The following is a 23,739-nucleotide window of genomic DNA, read 5'->3' as shown; positions in this document are numbered from 1 at the left end:
ATTAAATACCATTATCATAGATGTACACCACGCATGTAAAAATAGAAAATTAGTAGTTATGTCAATGGTGTAATTGGATTTCATTTTGAATCTCCTGTAGTCAATCACGTTGTCAGCTGCTGCACATAAAAAATTGAAGTTACAAAATGCACTAATAATGGTTTTATATGTTATTGTACTAACAAATGTAACCAGAATAAGAGGAGTGATGACCCTTGCTACAATTTTGTACCACATCAATCACGTATGAAGGATGTTATCGTACGCAGGAAGATAGAAACAAATTTCTTATGTCCGCAAAATGTTCATATTACCAATTCAAATTAATAGCATATTTCAAATAACTACTGTAATAAAATATCCAAACTACTACCAATTTTTATAATTTGTGTTGAAATAACACTTCTTGAAATACATATCCTGAAAATTTGGACGGTTTTGTCGTTCAAAATGGTGTTTTTATTTTAAATCCTTAAAGAGATCATTTTTCTTTTAATATACGTGATCATAAAGTTCTCTAAAACATGATTATAATGCTTTTCCACCAGAACTTGTTCCACTTTTCTCTCTCTTCTATTTAAAAGAATTGCTATGTGCGGTTGCACACTCGCCCAGGGATGACTATCCCCCCCCCCCCTTGTACCTCCCTTTTCAGTACCTAATTTTCCAACTATTTTGGGAATATTCACATATGAATGGGAGGATCTATAAGTTATTCGGACTAAAATCTGTGAAGGTCGGTGGACAACTGTTTGCATGATTTGACATAGAAAGAACCTATTGCAACACTTACGTATGGTTCCTCAATTTAAATAATATTTTTACAAATTATAAACAGATTTTACATTTTTTTTATGAATGTACACACCTCCTTGTTCAGAAAGAACCATATTCCTCTGATTCCTAAAATTGCAAGTATAATATATCAAGTGCAAGAACATTAAAAAAATGTCGTACTTTTTCACTCTTAAAATTTACTGATAGTGACACAAGTAGTTTTTGCAATCATGGAATTAACTAATTTATATCTCAGAACATCAATTAAATAATTAAGAACTTTACAAGTGTCGCACAATTTTTATTTGCATTATTCCACTAGAAGCATATTCACAGCTAGATAAACATGGGAAAACAGGAAGGAACAAATAAAGTTTGCACAAACGAAGGAATTAATTTTTAGTAACACGAATTCCATCGGACTTCTAGAATTTCAAGATTAAAAGAGAAGAGGCCTATCAGTAGGGTTTTGTATCCAAAATGTCATAGGGTCATTCCACGTCAATTCAACACGTAAAAATATCATTTTCATCCCGATTCTTTCGGGTTCTTTCCAATTTTGTACATTCAATCCCCTGATGAGAGATGAAAAAATGTACAGATATACAGGGTTGGCTGGTTTAAACCAAGGTGGTTTAAACCATGGTTTAAACCAAGGTTTAAACCAGCTGGTTTTTTCAAAAAAACCAACTGGTTTAAACCAAAAAACAAAAAATGTTCGCAAAAGTGTAAGTGTTTGTAAAATCTTGATGAATACACATTTGTGGGTTATCACGTTTCACTCCCGTATATTATTCGTATTATATTCAGACCTAAATTCCCCATTCATTACTCAAAAAGATTATACTACAAAAGCAACTTTTTTTTTTAAAAGTTTATAAATGTTTATTTTGTGATTTTTTGTAGTTGTTATTATTGTTATGTAATTGCAATCGAAGAAAAATTCTAAATATTGTTTCGTTTCAATGTTTACTATTGATAAAATAGATCGAAAATGCCGTACTTTGTGTGTGTGTGTGTGGGGGGTCATACAGACCCCACGAAAGGCATTTAGTGAAATAAGTATCTTTGGTATCTATTTACGTATAAATGAGTCTGAGCCAAAGTGGACTCAAATAATTCGTATCTTTATTCACTTTTCTTATTGATATGCAGATTAAGTCGGTGTATTTCTTTAATTTGGACCAATAAAAGTCGTTGTTAATTAACTTGAACTAAATTAGTTCTTCTGTACTCCGTAGTACTTTGAAATTGTTCATATGTAATTCTGTGTAATGGCTTCACTTGTGCAACTGTTTATCTTTTTGTCCTTCTGAAATGACTCTTGATAGTTATATTAAGAAGCATGTAAAGATCAGTACAACGTATTTTTATCAGGATTCCTTCGTGAGTGATTCGGCAGACGTATCGCATTTGTGGCCAATTAGTCCTGGTTCCGAGTTCAAATGGAGGACAATTTCTCTCGGATGTAACTCGAGAAGCGGTTTTTATTCCGCTTTAAGCTTATGTGACCCCTTCCAGCATAACCCAGTTGTTGCATAATAAGATCAAGGCGAAACAAACTTATTTCTGTCCATATATGATATGAATATATAGAGCAAATGATTTAAACCATAAAAACCTGGTTTAAACCAAAAAAACCTGGTTTAAACCAAAAAAACCGGTTTTTTTGTTTTTTTTTAATAAAAACCATGGTTTTTGCCAACCCTGCAGATATATATCTCAACTGTGGGGAAAGTTGCAGATCCTGAAAGTTAGGAAATTTCAAGAAATTTCCACACATTTCTCTGAAGATAAATTACTACTATAATTTTTATTTGGCACAGATACAGCCATGAAACTGATATTATTAGAAAGATAATGGGCAGAGCTCTCAATTGATATGCAAAATGACCAGTCGCTAACAAATATCATGTTCAAGGTCGTTGACCCTGACCTTTGACCTTGAATATTTCAAAACATCTCTCTTTTAATATATTTGAAAAAAAAAAAAAATTATTGGTCTAATATAGCGGTACCAACATGGCACATCAAAGGTAACGGGCGCAAAAAATTATTTGTCAGCCTCACTGCATCACCGAAATACACTGAACATCTAAATATTCATGTGCACTTGGTTACTTAATTCATTTTTATTACAATTTGGTCCTGGTTTAACAGTGACACAACACAACGTCAACCAGCTGTCATTCTAACAGTTGCAGACTGTTGTTCTGACCAATGGCGAAGCCGATCTGGTTTCGCCCAGTCAATTAGAGACATTTTTATTATAACCAATCACTCACCATTAGCTTTTAAAAACATGCATATATATATGTCTAAGATTATGGTAAAACCGAAATAGTGGAAATAAACTATAGCTGCTGGCCGCTGGAGACTTCAGTTTCCTTGAGCAATTATATTTGGAACTGGAATGTTCGGTGAAACTGCGGTGAAGTGTGTGTGTGTACTGTTAGGTTGTATTTCGTGTTATGTATAGTCGTGACTTACAAAAAATGGATTTTAAGGCAAGAGTGTACTGTTGCAATTTATTCGACGACAGCCATGCAAGAGCATAGAAGAATTTGAGAAATGTTTAAAGAGTGGATGGTCATACAGTATACAACTGTGTTACCAAGTAGCAAAATTTGTAGTAAATGTAGGAAAAATTTCAAAACAGCCATCTACGCCTGCTGAAACGGCCTCTAAATATGTGCCAGACACTTCCACACAAAATGTAAGCACAAGTAAAAATGAAGTATCATCTGATCTGACATCAACTTGTTTAAAATACTAGCCTACAGTCTAGGTGAATCTTCTGTCCAGAATCTTTGAAATCTTTCAGTTTAACGTCACAGATTATGCCCTTTAGGCTAAGAAACACGGATCTCCTGTCCAGAGAGACTTGGGCATAAAAAAAAAAAAAAAAAATCCGAGGCAGAAATTGAAAAAAAAAAATGGCCTCAAGTGTTTGAGCATACTTATGTGGCAAAAAAGTGAAGAACATGCAAAAAGTGAAATTACTGTCCAGCTTAATGAAACGTTTCACAATTCAGACAGTGTGTGAAAGAATACAAATTTTGACTGCACTCCCAATGAGCTGGATTGTTAGAAAAACCATGAAAGAACTTTCTGTTTAAGATTATATGGTATGGAGAGTAAAACAACCAGTGGGAGAATATGGTATATTAGTGATACCAAATCCAAAGTCAGGTAAGATGTTGTGTACAGTTCAATTTATGTGACTTATTGTGATGATAATATGAGCCGTATATTGCCATGAGGAAAAGACTCTCTGTCATTTAACGAAAATAGAGTTCAAGGACATAGATAGAAAAGCCTAGTGCTGCGTTTAAGAAAATATACGCGTGTTTCAAAGACAAGAACCCAAATCTAAGAATTAGATTCTCAAAATTTTGTGACTTGCGGTCAAAAACAGTGTGTTCTTTCCAATGTCAGTGGGACTCACGCTGTAGTATGTGTTCTGTCTTACACAAGAAATTTAGGTTAATGGTTGAAAGACGTAAATTACAAGAACTAAACTTAAAGAACACCCATTACAGTCGTACAAGCATTGTGTAGCATCTGTGATAAGCAATCCCGCATGTTACTTAGGAACATGTCGCTACTGTCCAAGTATAATAACAATGACTGCTTATCAGATGAAACTGTTCGGTAAAATAGTACTGATGAAATTACATGTAAGTGTTGGTTAACTTCAGTCAGAGCAGTTCTTGAGACCACAGTTAAATCAGATTATTTAATTTAGGTATTTGCACCGAATTTACAACAGCTTTTACCACACTCATTTATCATATAGCAGCAATCACAATTCTTAACAGCCAGTAAAGATCTGAAACTAAATCTCGTAGTTCGAGATTTACAGAGAACTACTCCGTCATTCAGGACAAAGTGCAGGAATTCCACTGGAATAATTCAGAGGCCATAATTCATCCCTTCACTGCTTACTACAGATATACAAATGAATTACACTATTCATCATACGTGGAAATATCTGACTGCCATCATCATGATTTTATCAGTTATCTGGAATGTCGCTTTCAAAAGTCAAAGCACATTCGTTATTTTTCGGATGGATGTGCTGCCCAATACAAGAATTGGAAAAATTTCATCAATCTATGCTACCATCAGGAAGACTGGTATCAGAGCCGAATCGATTTTTTTAAACATATTTCATGGTAAAAGACCTTGTAACGGGGTTCAGACACTGTAAGGGGACTTGCTACACTTGCCAGTCTCAAGCGACCTCATGGAAACAATATATTGAAAGAACGATATGTTTCAATGATGCATCGAAAATATACCATCCTTGTCTTCCATTACTCTTCTGCTTCTCATCACGACGAAGACGCTGTCAGACTGCAACAACGTTTTGAGAATACAAGGACGATTTCACGTTCCCTGAAACTTCATTGTGTTATACTTGTTAACAAAACTGCAATAAAGATAAAAACATACTTCACTTCATCAGAACGCCGATAAGAGCCAGTGATTGCTAACGTGAATGAAATGCAATATATATATGAATTTGATGCCTGTGTGTATGACAAACACTGGTGGGTATGCGTCTTTCAAACTTCTGAAGAAACAGATGAAGTACAGGCCAGCTTCCTCCATCCACATGGGCCGTCTTCATCATTTTTGTTTCCTGCCAAGCCATACATTCTCATTATCAGGAAAGATTTCATCACAAGACCAGATCCAATGACACCAAACAGAAAGACTTATAATCTCTCTGCATCAGATCTGAGGAACATTAATAACAGCTGTAACCACTTAATCATTTATTATTATCTTTTCAATGAAGCAATGCTTTCTGTAGTCTGTAATAGTACTGCAATACTACGTAATTACTTTTCAGGAAAATTAATTTTTGAGCATAACAATGACTGAAGTTTAAGAGAAAGTACTGTTTAATGTATTTTGGTGAAGCACTGATGTTAACAAATATACGGAGAGGGGGAGGTAATGATGCCTTTAGTGTGTCATTTTGATATCTACCACGTTAATAAGACTATATTGGAGCAATAAATGTTTTTTTTCAAATATATTAAAAGCAGGATATTTTGAGATATTCAAGATCGAAGATCAATGTCAATAAACTTGGAGATGCAATCTCTTAGAAACTGGTCATATTGCATATCAATTGAAAGCGCTGCTCATCAGCTTTCCAATGATACCAGTCTCGTGGCTGTATCAATATTAGAACCAGAATTATAGTAATTTACCTTCAAACAGATGTGTTGACATTACATGAAATTTCCTAACTTTCAAAATTTTTAACTTTTCCCACAATTAAGACGTACCTCTGTGTTTATATATATATCAGAAACATTGAATGCACAAAATTTGAGAGAATCCGAAAGGATCAAATTGAGTGGGTGTTGACATGGAATGACCAGTACTTGTCATTATTCATGAAAAGAGAAAGAAGAAAAATTGTGAGAATGAATAACAAAGAAATAGAATACCTTTCTCTTCTTGTCTGCAGTCTTCATTCCAGCAGCTTCACAAACCCTGTTGATACACTCCCTGCATAAAAAAACAGTAAAAATTACTTTAGCGTTTAAATAATTTAAGTGTTCTATGAATTGTTTTCATTTAAATATTCTACTTTCTAGCAACAGTATTGGGAAATATGGCATTTAGTATCGAACAAAAAAGACCACTAACTCTGACGTGTTCTTATTTGAACACCGTGACCTTGCACGTTTCAAGCACGCAACGCTTCGCTATCGTATCATGCACAACGATACATTACGCTTCACTACGCTTGCTCTTCTGATCCTCAAATTATCATACGTTTCAATATATGATTATTTCTACCCCTTACGGTAAATTACACTAAGTTATAAGTTAATATTCTTTCGTTAGACATACTTGGACGTACACTACTGTGTTTTTCTTATTCATAAGAGCACATTCCTTCCAACGAGAGGAAAATTATAATGAAAACTGTGCTTGATCTGAATTTAAATAAATTTTAAACAAATCAATATTTGTATTAGTGTGAAAGACATGCCACTGTAAGTCGGTATAATACGTTAACTAACCTCTAATGGAAAAGTTACTCAATACATACACTCCAAAGATACTTACACTTTGCACTCTTCTATCCTGTAGTTACGTTTAGGTAGTATGTTAAACGTCCAATTTCACTGACGTTGAGTTATTAGTATTCTCAAGATGTTAGAAAAAGTTTTAGAAGGAATTAGTTATGCATGAAATAAAAGTAAATAAATATTTATACAGTTTAATACAAACTTCTTTCTGCTACCCTGCATAAATGTTACAACTTTGCGCTTCATCTCCTGTGTTTAGTGACGACGATGGTGTCAATATGTTATTTCAACTTTTGCGTAAAGTGCCCATGTCGATGTTATTATTATTATTATTATTATTATTATTATTATTATTATTATTATTATTATTATTATTATTATTATTTCTGTCTTTTTATAGGTAGCTAATTATCGATATTGAGCTTGTATCTTTCACGTGTTTTTGAAAGCTGATGTTGAAGATCGTTGTATTTGGTATCCGAAATACATTCTTTCAGTCTAGTGTATTTCATTTCGTTATACATATACAAGTGTGTTCAGAGGACACTTGCAGAATCCAATAGATTAATAAAGAAACTTTTATAACCTGTTAAGTTTTTCATTATATCATTTGGAGTCACCAATGCTGTATTAAAATGATGTTTTATGAAAAATTCGCTAATTTTTCCGAAACTGAATGAATCATCTATCATTTTATGTTATTATTTTAACAACGCCAGTTTCCGATTATGTTTCAACATTAGACTATTCAAGGTGCCGAACAAAACGAAACTCCCAACATTGGGCCTTCCAAAACACCTGAAAGACACATCAAAGCACAACACACAGAATATCGCACAACAAAGCACAACATCAATAAAATAGAATAAAAGCGATCGAGTAGTATTAATCGTTCATAGACAGGTAGACATACGGAGCTTTTTCATTCAAATGAAGAAAGTCAAAATTAAATTCCGATATGGGCACTCTGGAACAATACTACTGATACTTCATGGCAAAGAAGAAGAAGCGCAAATATACAAGGTGTAAATGTTGTGTAGCAGGAAAACATTATTGTTAAATAGTATATATATATATATATATATATATATATATATATATATATATATATATATTATTTCACACGTATTTTCCTCTATACTTGTCTGTCAACAGCTGTCAGCAAAATTTCGACCTTTATCAAATCTGATTAAACGTAACTACAGGATACGGAGGAGAAAGGCAAAGTACCTCCTAAGTTTATTGATAACAGAATTCTTCAAGTAGCTTACAGTATAAAGACTTAGTATAGTTTACCTTTGAGAGAATACTCTTATTTTGTTACGTAACCTTCTGCTACTTACAAAACTCAAGTCTATTATGATCCTATAAAATGAATAACAAACTATTCAATAGTGAGGAAGGAATACCACAAAGAAATTAAACCTTTTGTCATATTTTAGAAGATTACCTTAGCACTGTACACACGAAATAATGATCAGAGTAACGCTATTAAAGACATCTGAGTCAATACAATGTACAACGAAAGATTCACTGTGTGTTATCAAAGAACTATATCATTGAATTCACAAAGCAGAACAGTAATGTGGAATTTGAACATAACATTTCAAGTAATGTATTCGTTCACGTGTAATTTCTTTTCACTTTCTACACATACATTTTAAGTGTATTAATTAGTGTATATAATTACATTCGTATTTCGATGTTTTACCTGCACATTTTGATACTTATTTTAAAGTTTTTATTACAAACGTGTATAATCAATTTCAGACAATTTTATGTAAAACTGATTGCCTAGATTGTTCGTCAACTCTATTACTTGAAATACAGTAGTTAAATTAGCATTACTAAATGCTGATCATTCCAAGTACAGATAACTCGGAACTACATACTAATACAGAGGTTTCCAATCTATAGCGACGACTTTCACAAGTGATAGTAGCGCCACCTAGCGAGAAAAAATTACATAAAGATATATTGAACCTCATTTTATCCGTGACAAGTGTGTTCGATGATACAGAAGACCAACCCCTACTGGAAAGGCTACATAATAGCACTTTAAAATGTCAAATTCTGATATAGTGCTATAATCAAGATTTGCAAGGAATGGGAATCACCGTGTTGAAGAATAACATTGCACATATGTTAAAAGTAGCAGGAAAAGCGACGAGTGGAGCGATTCCTGTAGGTCTGAAACAAGCTAATCCTCATTATGATAAGCTGTACACCAGCTACTATTCAGAAAGCGCTGACTCTTGTCTTAGTTAAGAATCCATGTACATAGTGCGGTATTACAAATCGTGTTGAAGTACCTTCTAAGATAATTCACGCCACAATTGGTCGTGACCTGGGGTTGAAGTAGTGTCGAAATGGACATGTACAGAACCTCTTGTCAATACATACTGTAGAACGTCGCACTAATTGTCAACGACTCTATGAGCACCATCTAAAGGGCGACATGTAGATAAGTACTTAAACTGGACGAGGCAAGTGTGTATCTCAAATAGATAATACGGCACGTGCGATTTTCTCCAGAGAGCGTGGTATTAGACTTCCAAAATGGTACCGTGCATGCAAGGAAAGTTTAGGCAAGGAGTTTATGATGGTTACTGTCAAATGGCAAAATAAACTGATACCAGTGCTATTCCCTTCACCCACATTTCAGTCAAATATCCGAATGTCTCAACGATGGACTATGGAGTGAATTCATGCTTGTGACTAGATTTTGCTACAGGTGAAAATTAAAGCTACGTCGCGTTGCCAACAATCGAAAATCAATACTGTTTATAACCAAAAATATGTTTTAATTGATATTTAAAACAATGAAATCCCCGCAATCTGTGATTAGTGAAACTGCATCAGGACAAAGCGTCCAGTCACTAAAGACGGATGGAAGTTAGGCCTGGAATTCGTGCTATTCCCATCACCAACACCCCAATCAGGAGTTAAGATACGAGCTCAATGGTCTTCTGAAATGCTCCCTTTCTTCCTGTACGACGCACAGACTTTTCGGCCTCTGAAAAGCAGCCAGAACAGGAATGGAATAAAACATTCCTTCTGTATCTACATAGAATCCTTCTCCTGTGTAACAAAACTAATGGTGTAAAGGTGGACTGTCACAGATGAGTAAAACTTCGAAGTTGTCTATATGAAAACCTATTAACCTTTGTACGTAGCCCAAATTTAAGTTTAACTGGTTTAAGTACAGTTTGCTATGAAAAATCATGAACAAAATGCGGTGACAAAAAACACTATATCACTGTATCTCTTTCATGACAACTTCATAACAAGTCTTTAACAAAGTAGTTATCTTTCGGTGCCATATATACTTAAAGATCAATGGTAAATGTTCTCTCGAAAAGCCAATGTTTTTCCTTTAGGTGCCCTTTAAGTCAACAATACAGATCAATCCACATCATATATCTGGGGATACGCAGTAAAATTTAAAACAAAATACAATGTCTACTTTGGCATGGACTTTCAAGATTCAAGATTCCAGTTTACTTCCCGGAAACTAAGCCACTAGCAAAAACACGGAACTCTAGAAGTACACACTTCTCTACCTTTCTACTTTTTCATAACTGTTTCAAGTTTCGTTAACAGGTTCATAATTGACATATCCAGACGTTTCGTACCGTTGATCCAAATACATTCTTTTTGATACATCCTCTTGTTTCACACTGAAATACGAAAATAAGAAGATTTTTGTGTATGTGTGTGCGTGAGGAATAGAAGAACTCTAGCATCTTACTGCAATATGAGCCAGAAATGTGCATTCAGGGTAAGTCATTTTTCATAGAACTGAAGGTTTACTTCGTGGATAGCATAACTCTAATTCCCCGTTTATCAATGTCATTACGAACCTAGCATTTAATAAAACGCTCCACTTTCAAAATCAGATACCAGCTTAGATAATCTCTACAATGAAGAAGTTAGTACATTTTCTAAATACAATTGTCGTTAGTATGTTTGTCACATTCAAAAATGGTTTATTTTAATTATTTCATGTTCATATTAAACCGTAAAACATATAATAATAATAATAATAATAATAATAATAATAATAATAATAATAATAATAATAATAATAATAATAATAATAATAATAATAATTACTTCTGTTGACAAAATTTATAGATTATTATGCAAATTTGAAAAAAAGCTAATTAAGACAGACTACAGTGTATGTTCAATGTATACAGCATTAACCTGCTTACTCAGGTGTAAACGGAAGCAAAAGAGGAAAGAAAATGATACTTACTTCGCAATTTGAGAACGAGTGTCGAAGTCCAAACTTTTCATTGAAGTATTCACCTCCAAGCAGCCAATATACTATAATAACAGAAACGATTATTCAGATCATTTATACACATAAAGCATAATGGAAATATTAACAATGTTTCTTTAAAACAAACGAAAACAGGAAGATTATTTAGTTTGTTTTCATTTGATAGTATGAATACACAAAGGTAGTAAACAAGATATTTCCTTTACCAAAAAAATATTAATACGATCTATGAAAATAAACAACAGGAAATGGTGATTAAGTTTCTGACTGATCTGTTTCCGGAAGCATTATATATACAATAAAACCTGTAAACTTGGGTACGTGCCTATGTTGACCTCTTTCCTATGGAACCTGCATTCTCGAGTAAGACATACATTATTTATTACTCTCTAAATTGGCCACTTGTCTATCTTGAAACTTGGCCGCATTGAAGCAACGCTGTTCCCATGTTGTTAATGTTAAATTAATCTCTGTATGTTTCACACATATCTACATAATCTTATTTCTTAGGAACCCTTTCAGATCATATTTCACAGTTATATATTCCAGGCAATTAATGAATCGAAAGAAGATGAAAAATATGCCAATTGAAAGCAACTTCTCCGAAAACACAGGAAGTAGTGATACTTTTTATTGCTTTTAATACTGTTCCCGGGAAGTGTTCAATCGATTAGTGTCGTTAAGGTTTCCCATTCATATTCTTTAGTACAAAACCATTTCGTGGTCCCATCCAGATGGATTCAGATGTCCTTTATTTTCGTCTGGTATAAAATCCTTCTTACCTCTGGGAAGCTTGCAGGAAATATAGAACAAATAACGATCGAACACACGTTCCAAGATGTTAAGAAATTAGATCGGGGCAGTGAGGGTACGAAGATTTTGCAAATTTTCCACGTTACTCAGCTTACATTAGTTTTGAAAGCAGTTAACCTAGGCAGCAATTTATGGTGCCAATAGAGTAACAATTTGCTGCCAAGAAATTTCCTGACACCTCATAAGTTGATGAATGAATGTCAAATTTATGTTGTCTCATAATTTTCCTCCAAAAGGGTAATTATGACACACCTGTTGTCCCTAGCTTTCTGAATGTGATATTGAGGTATGAAGGAGTCCAATTGTATGACAAAGTATGAAGAAATCCAATTGTAAGAGAAAGAAGTCTTCGTTATTTTGTGTTTATTACATAGATATACAAATATTTGGCTGAGTTACAAGAAAATAACTAAGGAAGTGGAAATAGCTACTGATGTTATTCTAACATTTTTGTGAGTTGACTATAATAGGCCTATAGGTAGGGGCACGAGTTTTTCGCACTAAGAATTTGAAAACTTCGCGTTTTATTTATCATATTTCGCGTTTTGTAGCATTTTCCAAATAAAGTTTTGCATTTTGTAGCTCTTGTGGAAAAGATATTCCTTGACATTTTTTACAGTTGTTCCTTTTATTCATAGATCACTACAGAAATAAATCTTTGATTACATAAAAACAAAATATACTGTATATTTCACTTGACATTCTAAATTTCACTAATAAAAAATTATATTTTTTTTAAACCAAACTGAAGGAAAATCACACATAGGCAAAAGTTACATTTAAGCATTAAATATAAGCATACTTGGAAGCAAACCTCTCACAAACCTCTCGCATTGTTTGTTGGAAGCCACACATATGTAAGTGCATTTACAACAAACTTTAAGCAATCATCATTTCGGAACTTTTTCTATTCAAAACATTCACTATACTGCACTTTCTAGACGAATAACTTGTCAAGAGTTCATAGGCCACTTTGTAAAACTTCAAATACGGTACTTCATAATCAGATGCTTGCATTGTTTTTAATGAAGGCAAAGCTTTAAAAAACTTCCTTAACTCAGCAATGTCTGGTTCACTACTACGTGCAATTACAGAAGGATCAAACAGCCTTCCCAAAGCATCATATATTTCTGTAGTCTTTTCTTTGGGAAGAAAGCTTCAACAATGATCTTTCTACACATTTTTTAATGTCGCATTCAACACTAGCTCTCTTTTGACTTGGTAACAAACGTTAAGTGTGTGCTTTAGTTTCTTCACCAAAGAGGCCCTGCAGAACCGTATGCCAAAAATGCCACGTTCATACCACGTTCTACCGTTCCGCCAGCGGAAAACTGGCGTTTTTAATTTAATGAAAGCATATTTTTAAAATTTCGCTTTATATCGCGTATTATTAGAAATTTCGCGCAAAGCTGACAATTTCGCGTTTTGTCACGCAAAGGAAACCAATGAAAATGCACATAAAATATCATGAAACGTCGAGAAACTGAAAACTACTTAACTCTAACGCATTTCGTTTTATCGCGCATTGCGAAAAACTCATGCCTCTACCTATAGGCAAATAGCCTATATTAGATAGTTTCAGGTTACAAAACAGGCTTATGAAACAAATATAGACCAAGTTCTAGGCTGTTCACTAAAAACAACTTAGGCTACTTCTATTTCTTTATGTTTTAGTATATTGTTATGCAGCCTAAGCTATTTTCAACAAAATAATGTAGGTCTACAAGTTTGAAACTTACTGAGAAACAAGATTATAGGACTACCTAACTACACAATAAAGCTTCTTTGAAGCTTAACATACTAGGATACAAAAACAGATTCCAGTTATTTCTCGAATACATTAATTTAGCATGCATCTCATAATAACCCTCCATCTAAGCATAATTAGGTTATTAATAAATAAATAAATAAAAACACTTGTAACTCTAAAACAAAAGCCCAAGGGACAAATTTAACTGTAACCTGTAACTGCTGACCTACCAGGCTTCTATCAACACCCACTGATTTCACAACATTGATATTACTACACAAGTAGATATAAAAGTTAATAAATAGGATTTCAAATTTCAAAACTTTTTTTAATGAGTTTGTTTAAAAAAATGGTACATTCAAACTTTTGTAAACTGAAACTCAAAATGTGGACAGAGAATTGTGAAGGATATTACTAAATGCCTGTGCTCTTAATTTGTATTCATCCTACTGTGGTTAAAGATCAGTGAGGGGTGTCTCATAATTACCCTCCATAGGCAATGTCTCATAATTACCCTCACTGACCCTACATTTAAGATAATTGAACAAGTCTTCTTGTTTGCTTATGGTCAGCAACTATTTTCCAGATGCACAATCGGTCGCTTCTGGTGTTTCCTTGCTAGCAGCAGCGGACGAGAGAGAGTGCATACTTTGAGTATTTCCTGGAACTAACATTTTATCTTATCTAATCTATCGTCATAGGTGAAGGAAAAAACAAAGAAAACAATATACCGTAGCGTTTTATGGCTAATTAGCATGCTAAAGTACATATAAAACATAGTATGTGAATAATGAACTAGACAGACTTATTTAATACGATATTCTTATTTTACGGATATATATATATATATATATATATATATATATATATATATATATATATATATATATATAATTACTTTCTCTAAGTTGGTCACTTTACAATAGAACCGATGGTGGCCAAGAGTGATAGGCTTCACCATATTTATATATATATATCTAAAATCATTTATAACAACTGAAGTCTCTCTTTTAGGTACTATAATCATCAGGATAAGAACATTTGAAGAAAAACTATCAACCTGCTGACCTCATATACTACTATTACATATACAACTAAAATATGTCAATCAACTTCCTCATTTTTCTCAAAATCATTGAACAATCATCCGTACATACACATGTACCTACGTATGAGTTACAAGCAAGGGAAATCATAAAATGAAAAAAATAGAAAACTAATATTTAAAAAAAAAAGGAAAAGACAAAAGAAAGAAAGAAAAGAAAACAATCACTTCATTCATCAAAGCTAACATTTCACTCTCGTCAGTTTGACCACCGAGGGCAGATGATAGCAGTGCAAAATTTTAACATTCTAGATAACGATGTGTTTGTTTCTTATTTATTTCTTTCCACATAGTTTTTACACGTTCCCAGGAAGTATCATTGTTTGTTAGAAATGTTTTCTTTCGTTTTCTCTCTTAACTGTATTTCGAATAATTCTGACAGCTTACTACAGATATGATCAGAAAGCTTTGATCTGCTGTTGAATTACTAAGGCTCTCCCAACAACAACACGCCGTCCAAATGGCACTGAATACTGCACTAAGATGTAATAGACTTTCGGCCAACCACTAAAAACACAACGCCAGGTTATAATACTATCACCTCCATGTTGAAAATTCTCTGCACGAAATGAGAAAGGCTTTTTCTCTATTTAACGTCTAAATATGGCATCGATGGATACTAAATACCTGAATTGTTTTCGTCGGTCCAAGGAGATTTTCTCCAGTTTTCACTCCTAGTGTTGGCCACTCCATTCACTCCTAGTGTTGGCCACTCAAGTCTTTCTCAATGTTTATAAAAAGAATTTCGTGCAACCATGTGACCACTCAAATCAGTTGCACAAAGAACGTCTTTCCACAGTATCGACAATTATACGATTTTTGTCAATACATAAATTTCTTCATTCAAAAGTACAGTTGGAAGTATCTGATTTCGCCAACTTTCCACACAGATTAAGAAAAAAAAGTCCACTCTCGAATACCATTTTATTAGGAGAAAGAAGTAGATTGCGTTCCCTAATATTAAACCGGTACGAATAATTTAAGGAAGATCCTTAAGAAATACGATACAACTAGTAAAATCATATTAAAAACATAGGCTACACACTATGACAATTTGAGAAGTAAGTGGATATACCAGGTTTCGAGATCTATATAGGTACCAGTAAAAGGGATAGTACTATCAGAATTGAAGAACACTTGAGAGATGTAGAAAATTAACCCTCCTATTCCTGAACATGTCAGAAAATGAATTACAAAATAAATAAATAAATAAATTAAACTGACGCAGTATAACAGATTTTAAACAGATGGATGCAGAGTACCTTCTTTATTATTATGATTATTATTACTATTATTTGAATATAGAAATACTAATTTATTTGTGGGATTAAATAATACTTGCACCAATGGTAAAAGCAGATGTACTTATTATAATTCATAAATCAATTTACTACAATATCGCATTAATCCTCTTGGAAAAATTAAGCAAGTTTAGTGATTACAATCACCGAAAGTACTTAAAAGCACTATTACAATAAAAATTATGCACACTATCAATCGCTGAAATAGACCAGAAAGGACTCCATAAAAAGCAACTATAACCTCCTTCGTACCTAAATGGTTAGTGCTCTCTCCTTTGTTACTTGGTCCACGTTCGACTCTCAGCTGAAATACAAATACTGTGGATTGTGTTAAACTGCAACTTCTACGTCTTACATCACCACAAACAGAAGGCATAGCAGCGATACTTTTACTCTTCTTGTAGTCAGAAGTCTCGACTAAATTACTCAGTGATTTCCATCAACGCTATCATAAATCCTTTTTCAAATGTTTAACTCGTCAGTTTACGTAAATAATACTATACACTGAAAATTGCGTTGTTTTATGTATATCATTATTTATATTTTATTATTTGTTTCATTTTTGATTCTTTCTTCCAGGTATGAAAAACGTCTATAAAACGGAGAATAGCAAGCTGGTATACTGGTGCATCGCTGGTGGTGGAATTAACACGCTAAGCTGTCCCAGAATGTTAATGAGTGCCGTCAGCAAGTGGTTACAGTTGCCATACTCCGGGTATTGTTCCCCATGAACAGTTACATTATCAATCACTAAAAGCCTCATATTATGTTTAAGGATAGTTTCCGAATAATAGTGGCACGGCGTACGTTCAATGGAATTTTGTGAAACAAATCTGCGATACTTTTTGGAGCGGCCGTAAAGCTGCTTTTCAAGTAGAAAGCTTATTAGCAAACATTACATTTACACTACTGGTCATATGAGAATCCTTAGAGACGGTTGAAAAGATACAGGGAGTACCGAAAGTGATAGTCAGATGTGGAACAATTTCTTTTCGCATTCTTACGTACTACCTGACTCATACTCATAAAAGTATTTTTAACAGTATACGTATCTGAAGATTGCAATGAAAGGGACTTAACTTACAAATGTGGACTTTGTGGTGGACAACCACCGTGCTCGTAGGCTTTCTCGGGGTTCTCCCTTTCCTCCCACTTTCTTCATTCCACCATTTCACTCATCTCTCATCATCACCGTCTCCTTTAGCCTAACCGACATAACCGTGGGACGTAAAACTTAAAGATTTCATTTCATTCTTTTTAACTTACAAGTGCGACGTTTTAAATAATAGAAAATCCTGATGAAAATTTACCTTCTTGCATCTACAGCCTTTATCGTAAATAACGACTTCATAAAATATGTGAAGTCCCTCATTTACACAGTACTCTGGAAATGAATGTCCATTATATAAGTTACGTGCAAAGCATGTTCATTTATAATTCGTCCTCTTGAAATGAGAAAGTGATTTTTTTTTAATTTCCGCACTTTTTCGTTTATTTTCTCCGATTTTAATGTTATTTTTTAACTTTAACTCTTTAAAAAAATAATCTAATTTTCTGGCTTTTCACGCTATCCTCATTCTCAATTAGACTTTCCTTACAAATTCAAAAATAAATTGATTCTTTAGCAGGGTTGGCTGGTTTAAACCAGCTGGTTTTAAAAAAAAAAAAAAAAAAAGTTTAAACCAAAAACGAAAAATGTTCATAAAAGTGCAGGTTTTCGTAAAATCTTGAACACTCACTTGTGGGTTATCACGTTTCACTCCCGTATATTATTCGTATTATATTCAGACCTTAATTGATCATTTATTACTCAAAATGCTTATGAATGTTTCTTTTGTGATTTTTTTTTTTTTTTTTTTTTTTTTTTTTTTGTAGTTTGTTATTATTGTTATGCAACTGCAATCACAGAAATTCTAAATATTGTTTCGTTTTAATGTTTACTATTGACAAAATACATCGAAATGCCGTACTTTTTTTTGGGGGGGGGGGGGGGATCATACAAACCCCACAAGAGGTATTTATTGAAATCAGAAATATCTTTTGTAATTATTTGTATAAATGGGTCAGAGCCAAAGTGGACTCAAATAATTCGTATCTTTATTCACTTTTCTTACTGATTTGCAAATTAAGTCGTTGTATTTCTTTAACTTGGACTAATAAAAGTCGTAGTAAACCCACTTGGACTAAATTAGTTCTTTTGTACTCTGCAGCATTTTCAAATTGTCCATATGTAATTTTGCATAATGGTTTCACTTGTGCAACTGTTTATCTTTTTTCCTTCTGAAATGACTCTTTGACAATTATATTAACAAGTATGTAAAGATCAGCACAACGTATTTTTATCAAGAGTCCTTTGCGAGTGAGTCGGCAGACATATCGCGTTTGTGGCCAATTAGTCCCGGTTTCGAGTTCAAATGAAGAACAATTTCTCTCGGATGTAAGCCGAGAAGCGTTTTGGATTCCGCTTTAAGCTTATGTGATCCCTTCCAGCATAACCCGGTTATTGCATAATAAAACCAAGGCGAAAAAAATTTATTTCTATCCATGTGTGATATAAATACAAAAAGCAAATTATTTAAACAAAAAACTTGTTTAAATTTTAAAAAAACGGGTTTAAACTTTAAAGAAAAAAAAAACAGGTTTTTTGTTTTTTAAGTAAAAACCATGGTTTTTGCCAACCTTGGTCTTTAGTAATATATCCATTTGACTTAATTTCTTTATAACCCTTTCATCAAACTCAACTGTCTAATTAATTACAAACCGAATGTATCGGCATCGATAAAAGTAAATAGCTCATGTTATTTCCTTTTGTCAGTGTCTGTGCATAAGATATCCGCTCGCTTGAATATTAAAATAAATAAACACAGCATTTGGAAACCAATTTGCTAACCACTTGTAATTCGGCTCAGCACGAGCCAGCTGTCGCTCGAAGTATTATTTACTTCTAGAGAGTTTATTACAATTGCTTTGGTTTTGAAGATAACTTATTTCTTTCACTACAAAAGCAAGAGTTCTCAAAACTAGTTTGGCCACACTACTACTACTACTACTACAATATAATAAATTTAATTTCATTAAATCCAATAACATTAAACTTATCTTAAAGTTAAATGCCAAAATATAGTTTTGGAAGCATTTCTTTCTTTCTAAATAAAACAAAAATACATAAAAAAAAAACTAGCAGTAAAGGAACTATGTCATTACAAATATTAGTTCAACTTACCCTCACAGCGTAACTAATTCCTTCCTTAGCTAACAGCTGATCAGGATGCAGCCACCCTCTAGCTGGCTTGTTAATGAAACTTCCTCCTCTGCCTTTGTCAGAAGGATTAGAACTTCCAGCATCCCTTGATCGTGGCATGTTGTGGTCCTGAGAGTGATTCATGGAATGTGACGATGTATTCACTGTTTGACACACAAATACGGCACCACTATGTGACACTATTCTGTGGGAATCTCGATGTCTACCTGACAGTGGACACGATTCACAATGAGGAAAAGCATGGAACTCTTGAAATAAAGATGTATCAGCAGAATCTTGACTTAAAGAGGCATCCTGTACTGATAATACTGTAGCCAGGGGCACACTTGGTGATCGTTTTACACGTTTCTTGTTTGAATCATCGTGGCATATCTGAAACTTATGATTTCTTTCTAAAGACCGAGAACCATCTGAACTTACAGGATACACTTTAAAATTGACAGTTCTTTCTAAAGAGCGTGATCTTCTGGCAAGACATGGCCTTCCCGATTTAATTTCATACCTACTGCCACGATCCGTAGAGTCCAAGAGTACATTACTTATTACCGGGTTCAAAATATGATGTTCTGATCCGTTCTTGAATAGCTTATGAAGCAAAGGGTCCGACTTGGAAGGATTAACTGATAACCTTTGAAGATTGTTATCAGACTTGGATTTCTCTCTCAACTGTTTTGTCTCCTTGTGCCTTTTTAAACACTTTGGTATCGATAAAGTACTTGAAGTCTTATGGGTGGTAGTACCACTAGGTTTGGAAGATGATTTTGTACCAGTGGGATAAACAACACCTTTATGGGCGAGTCCAAAAGCTCTCGTAGATGTCAGATGGACGTGAGTCGCATCGAACTTATTTGCATGACCATTCGTAGAATTTCTAAAGGAACCAGGGAATCGAGTGTACCGATTATCATCATCGTGGCAAATACAATTCGCAGCGACAATTACTTCTGGCTTCTTTTCTAAACAACGAGCTGCACTTTTTAACTTTAACCCAAAAGCTGCCCTCAAACTCTGGAAGCCTCCACTAGTCTTCTGAGGACTTGCCAACACTGATGGTGGTTCCGAATGACTCTTATCACTGTTTTTCTCTTCTTTTCCAGATTCTGTGTAGAGAAAAAAAAATATGTAAATTAAAACTGCTTTATTAATATCTATAAATATATAAACATTTCATTCATACAGGGTTTTTAACTAGTCTCTCAAAGGAATCCACTTTATTTGGTTCTGATTTTTCTCCTTTTTCCATATGGAAACATCTAAAATATCGTATTATCAAAAATAAGCTTCGTCCATCGAAGACTTAGGAAACAACAAATTGGCGACAAACGAAAGTATGATCTAGTATTGCAAATTAGGTTTGATTCTTTGAACAATCTGTAGTTTTTAGTTACCTAATTCTTACAGAATCAACTTCATACTAAGATTCGGAAGAAAAAATGCGTGTAGTTTCGGGTTCGATTTTCAGTGAATATACCTGTCTCGGATATAAGTTTGAGTAGTAGCTCGATCTTACTTTAATCAATAGGTCCCATCTCATAATTTCGATTCTAAAATGTGACGTTAAACTACAGTCAGTCAAAATACTAACACCGCTTACTTTTGGAATAAGTAGTCACAGCATTAGCGTAGGGCCCTATGAAACACACCGACATGTCCACCCATTCAAATTAAGGATATACGTCTATTATTTTCTTATTAATAAAGATCAATATATGTTTCTTCTTAAATTGTAGAAAATATCTTTAAAAAATTAAATACACTTGGTTAACTGCAACAATAGTATATCGAATTTGTAAAAAAAATAGTTTTTTAATATACGGCATGCGTCTGACAAACCACCTACGAAGAGACATGTCTTATTCAATGCGGCCGAAAAGAAATCAGTGAAACGCCCTTTGAAAGTGTTGTGCATACATATCCTCAGCCATTTCACTCGCTGAAATAACTTAGCAGGAAGACATGTGGCGATAGGCATTATGAAACATTACCAGCCCTAGTGAAGTCTTACTTTTCAAGTACATTTTGTGCATGCCATAATTATATTGTCCAATTATATCTGCTTTTCTGTTTTAAATACGATGTATTGTTGATGGTGGACTACAAAAATTACACGTGCCGACTTAAACAAAACTCGAATGAGTAAGTCAAGTTTAATAAATGATTCAAAAGTAACTAAAGTTATTGAATTCGAACTCCGAATCGCTCAATTTTATGTGAAGTAATCACTTTCAGGTTATTCACATTTTTCAGGAGCGATGATGTCACAATCTTAAGAGTACACGTATTCCAGAAGTGTCCGGTATTAACATTTTCAACAGTTGGCAACCCTAGCTCTCGCCAGGAATCGAACCCGCGTCTCCCACTCATCAAGGAACATTATTAATGAATGGTGTGGAACAACCACGATCCAGTTTTGGCTTTTCCTTCATCGCAAAACTGGTTCCAATTTGTGCTGACGGCAAAAGTGAGAGAGCTTTTGCGATGTGCTGTTGTTTTGTGGCTATTGGAAAGTCTGTACTAAAAGCAAGGAAATGTGCACAATATGTTCTTAGCATGAGCAAAAGGAAATTAACAGGCACCACACAACTGTGAACAGTGATGGCTTCAGAATTCTTTAGGAGTAAAGTCAGTTCGGCAGTAGCGACGACAACGACTTTGCCCTTCCCCTTTACAATCACCCTCACCCGGCCTTGAAGCCTGAAATGATTTTTCACTTTGAAAGCAAAGCATTCTTTAAATTCTGATATGAGGCACAAATATTATACGAAAAATAATAACGAATTTGCCAGAGTATAACCATATATATTTAGTACATGTTTTACACACAGAATTATTAAACCTAATTTTAATACTGTATCCAGCATAAAGAATTTACTTATTCAAGTAATAGAAAACAACCGATGGTGCCAGCACTGTTTAACCTACTTCTTTCATTTGAATTTCTAAATCGATTATGTTAATAGCATTCTGTTGCATATGTTAACATACTTATTTGTAATTTGAAATGGATACAAAAAATTAAGTAAGGGAAACACCACAGTCATGGACACTATTAAGAGCACTTTTGACAAAATATGTTGTAGATGGAAGAGACTTGTAGTAATCTTGTTGTTTCGTAGTGGTAGGCATATTTTACACTTGCGTCTATTAAATTGTAGTCATTACTGCTATAGAAAACGAATAGAATGTACTACTGGAGTTGTTCTTGTAACCCTATTTTTGTAACCAATAATGGACATTTAAAAAAGTGGATGCCCCACTTATGGACACCCAGTGATAGACATGCAAGAAAAATCAGCAAATTTTGAAGTATAACCTATTGAGGTGTAATTTAATAAAAAAAAAATAAAATCTTTAAGTTTTACGTCCCACGGTTATGCCGGTTAGGCTAAAGGAGACGATGAAGATGAGAAATGAATGAAATGGTAGAATGAAGAAAGTGGGAGGAAACGGGAGAACCCGAGAAAACCCACGAGCACGATGTTTGTCCACCACAAAGTCCACACGGCGCGAGCTGGGATCGAACCAGGGACCCCAAGCACCGGAGGTTAACGCTCTACCACTGAGGCACCGCGCCCCCTGTAATTTAATACGTAACCCGTATTTGTCCGTAGAATTTTTATTTATTTTGCAATTGAAAAAAAAAAACGTTAAGCAAAACCAGTATTTGTGCGAAAACGAAATGAAAAGAGCCCAATGTTCATTAGAAATTGCATATGTTTGGGAACAACTGGTGAAAATAAATACCACTTTTATTATTGAAAAAATAAATAATAAAGTAAAAGGTTATTCTGAAAGGTAGAGATATCATTTTCCAATACAAGAGCAAAAGAAAAGTTCTAGGATTTTTTTCTGCCTCTGTTTGGAGTTCTGCTTTTTACCAGCTATGCAAATACGCTAGTTGTCGCTTGGGCAAGAGTCTGAATTAATGCCTCCCTGACCAACCAAGCCAAAACGCTCCCCCAAATATTTGTCCAATTTTGGGCCCTCTCAACCCAGCGCCCGGGGCACACGCCCCGTTTGCCCCCTAGTTACGTCACTGCTTTTTACGTTCAACTTTTATTTCTCCTGTGCATCGCTTTTCTTCTCTCTTCAACTCCATCACACGCTTTCTCTGTATCTTCTCTTGTTGAATTTTGGCTTTAAGTTTCGATTCGAGTCGGTATTGTTCAGATGTAACAACTGCAGCAATCTGTTCCTCCTCCTTTCTTTTGGACAACTTCGGTTTATCCTCGGCCCAAAAGAACGCGCTATTAAAAACAGCTGGAACATTAGGATCATACCATACTGAATTGTGGGATGTAGCTGATGAGGAAGCAACTGCTATTGGTTTTGAATTGTTGGATGTAGATGATGAGGAAGCAACTGCTGTTGGTTCTGAATT

The 23,739-nt window shown here is 34.2% G+C and overlaps 1 protein-coding gene across 1 annotated transcript in view; it reads right to left on the bottom strand.

Moving 5' to 3' along the window:
* The window catches only part of Shc (SHC-adaptor protein), a 141,414-nt gene that overhangs the window by 75,389 nt on the left and 42,286 nt on the right, over positions 1-23,739 (bottom strand). Inside the window, exons 2-4 of the mRNA XM_081747789.1 lie at positions 19,320-20,458; positions 11,101-11,171; positions 6,249-6,309 (exon numbers count right to left, since the gene is read on the bottom strand). Coding sequence (XP_081603915.1) covers positions 6,249-6,309; positions 11,101-11,171; positions 19,320-20,458 — 1,271 coding nt within the window. The remainder of the gene's footprint in view (positions 1-6,248; positions 6,310-11,100; positions 11,172-19,319; positions 20,459-23,739) is intronic.

This window comes from Thermobia domestica, chromosome 2, assembly GCF_964235325.1.
Source record: "Thermobia domestica chromosome 2, izTheDome1.hap1.1, whole genome shotgun sequence".
NCBI classification, from domain to species: domain Eukaryota; kingdom Metazoa; phylum Arthropoda; class Insecta; order Zygentoma; family Lepismatidae; genus Thermobia; species Thermobia domestica.
The sequence above is the reverse complement of the archived record's forward strand: the minus strand, read 5'-3'. Positions and strand labels throughout refer to the sequence as shown.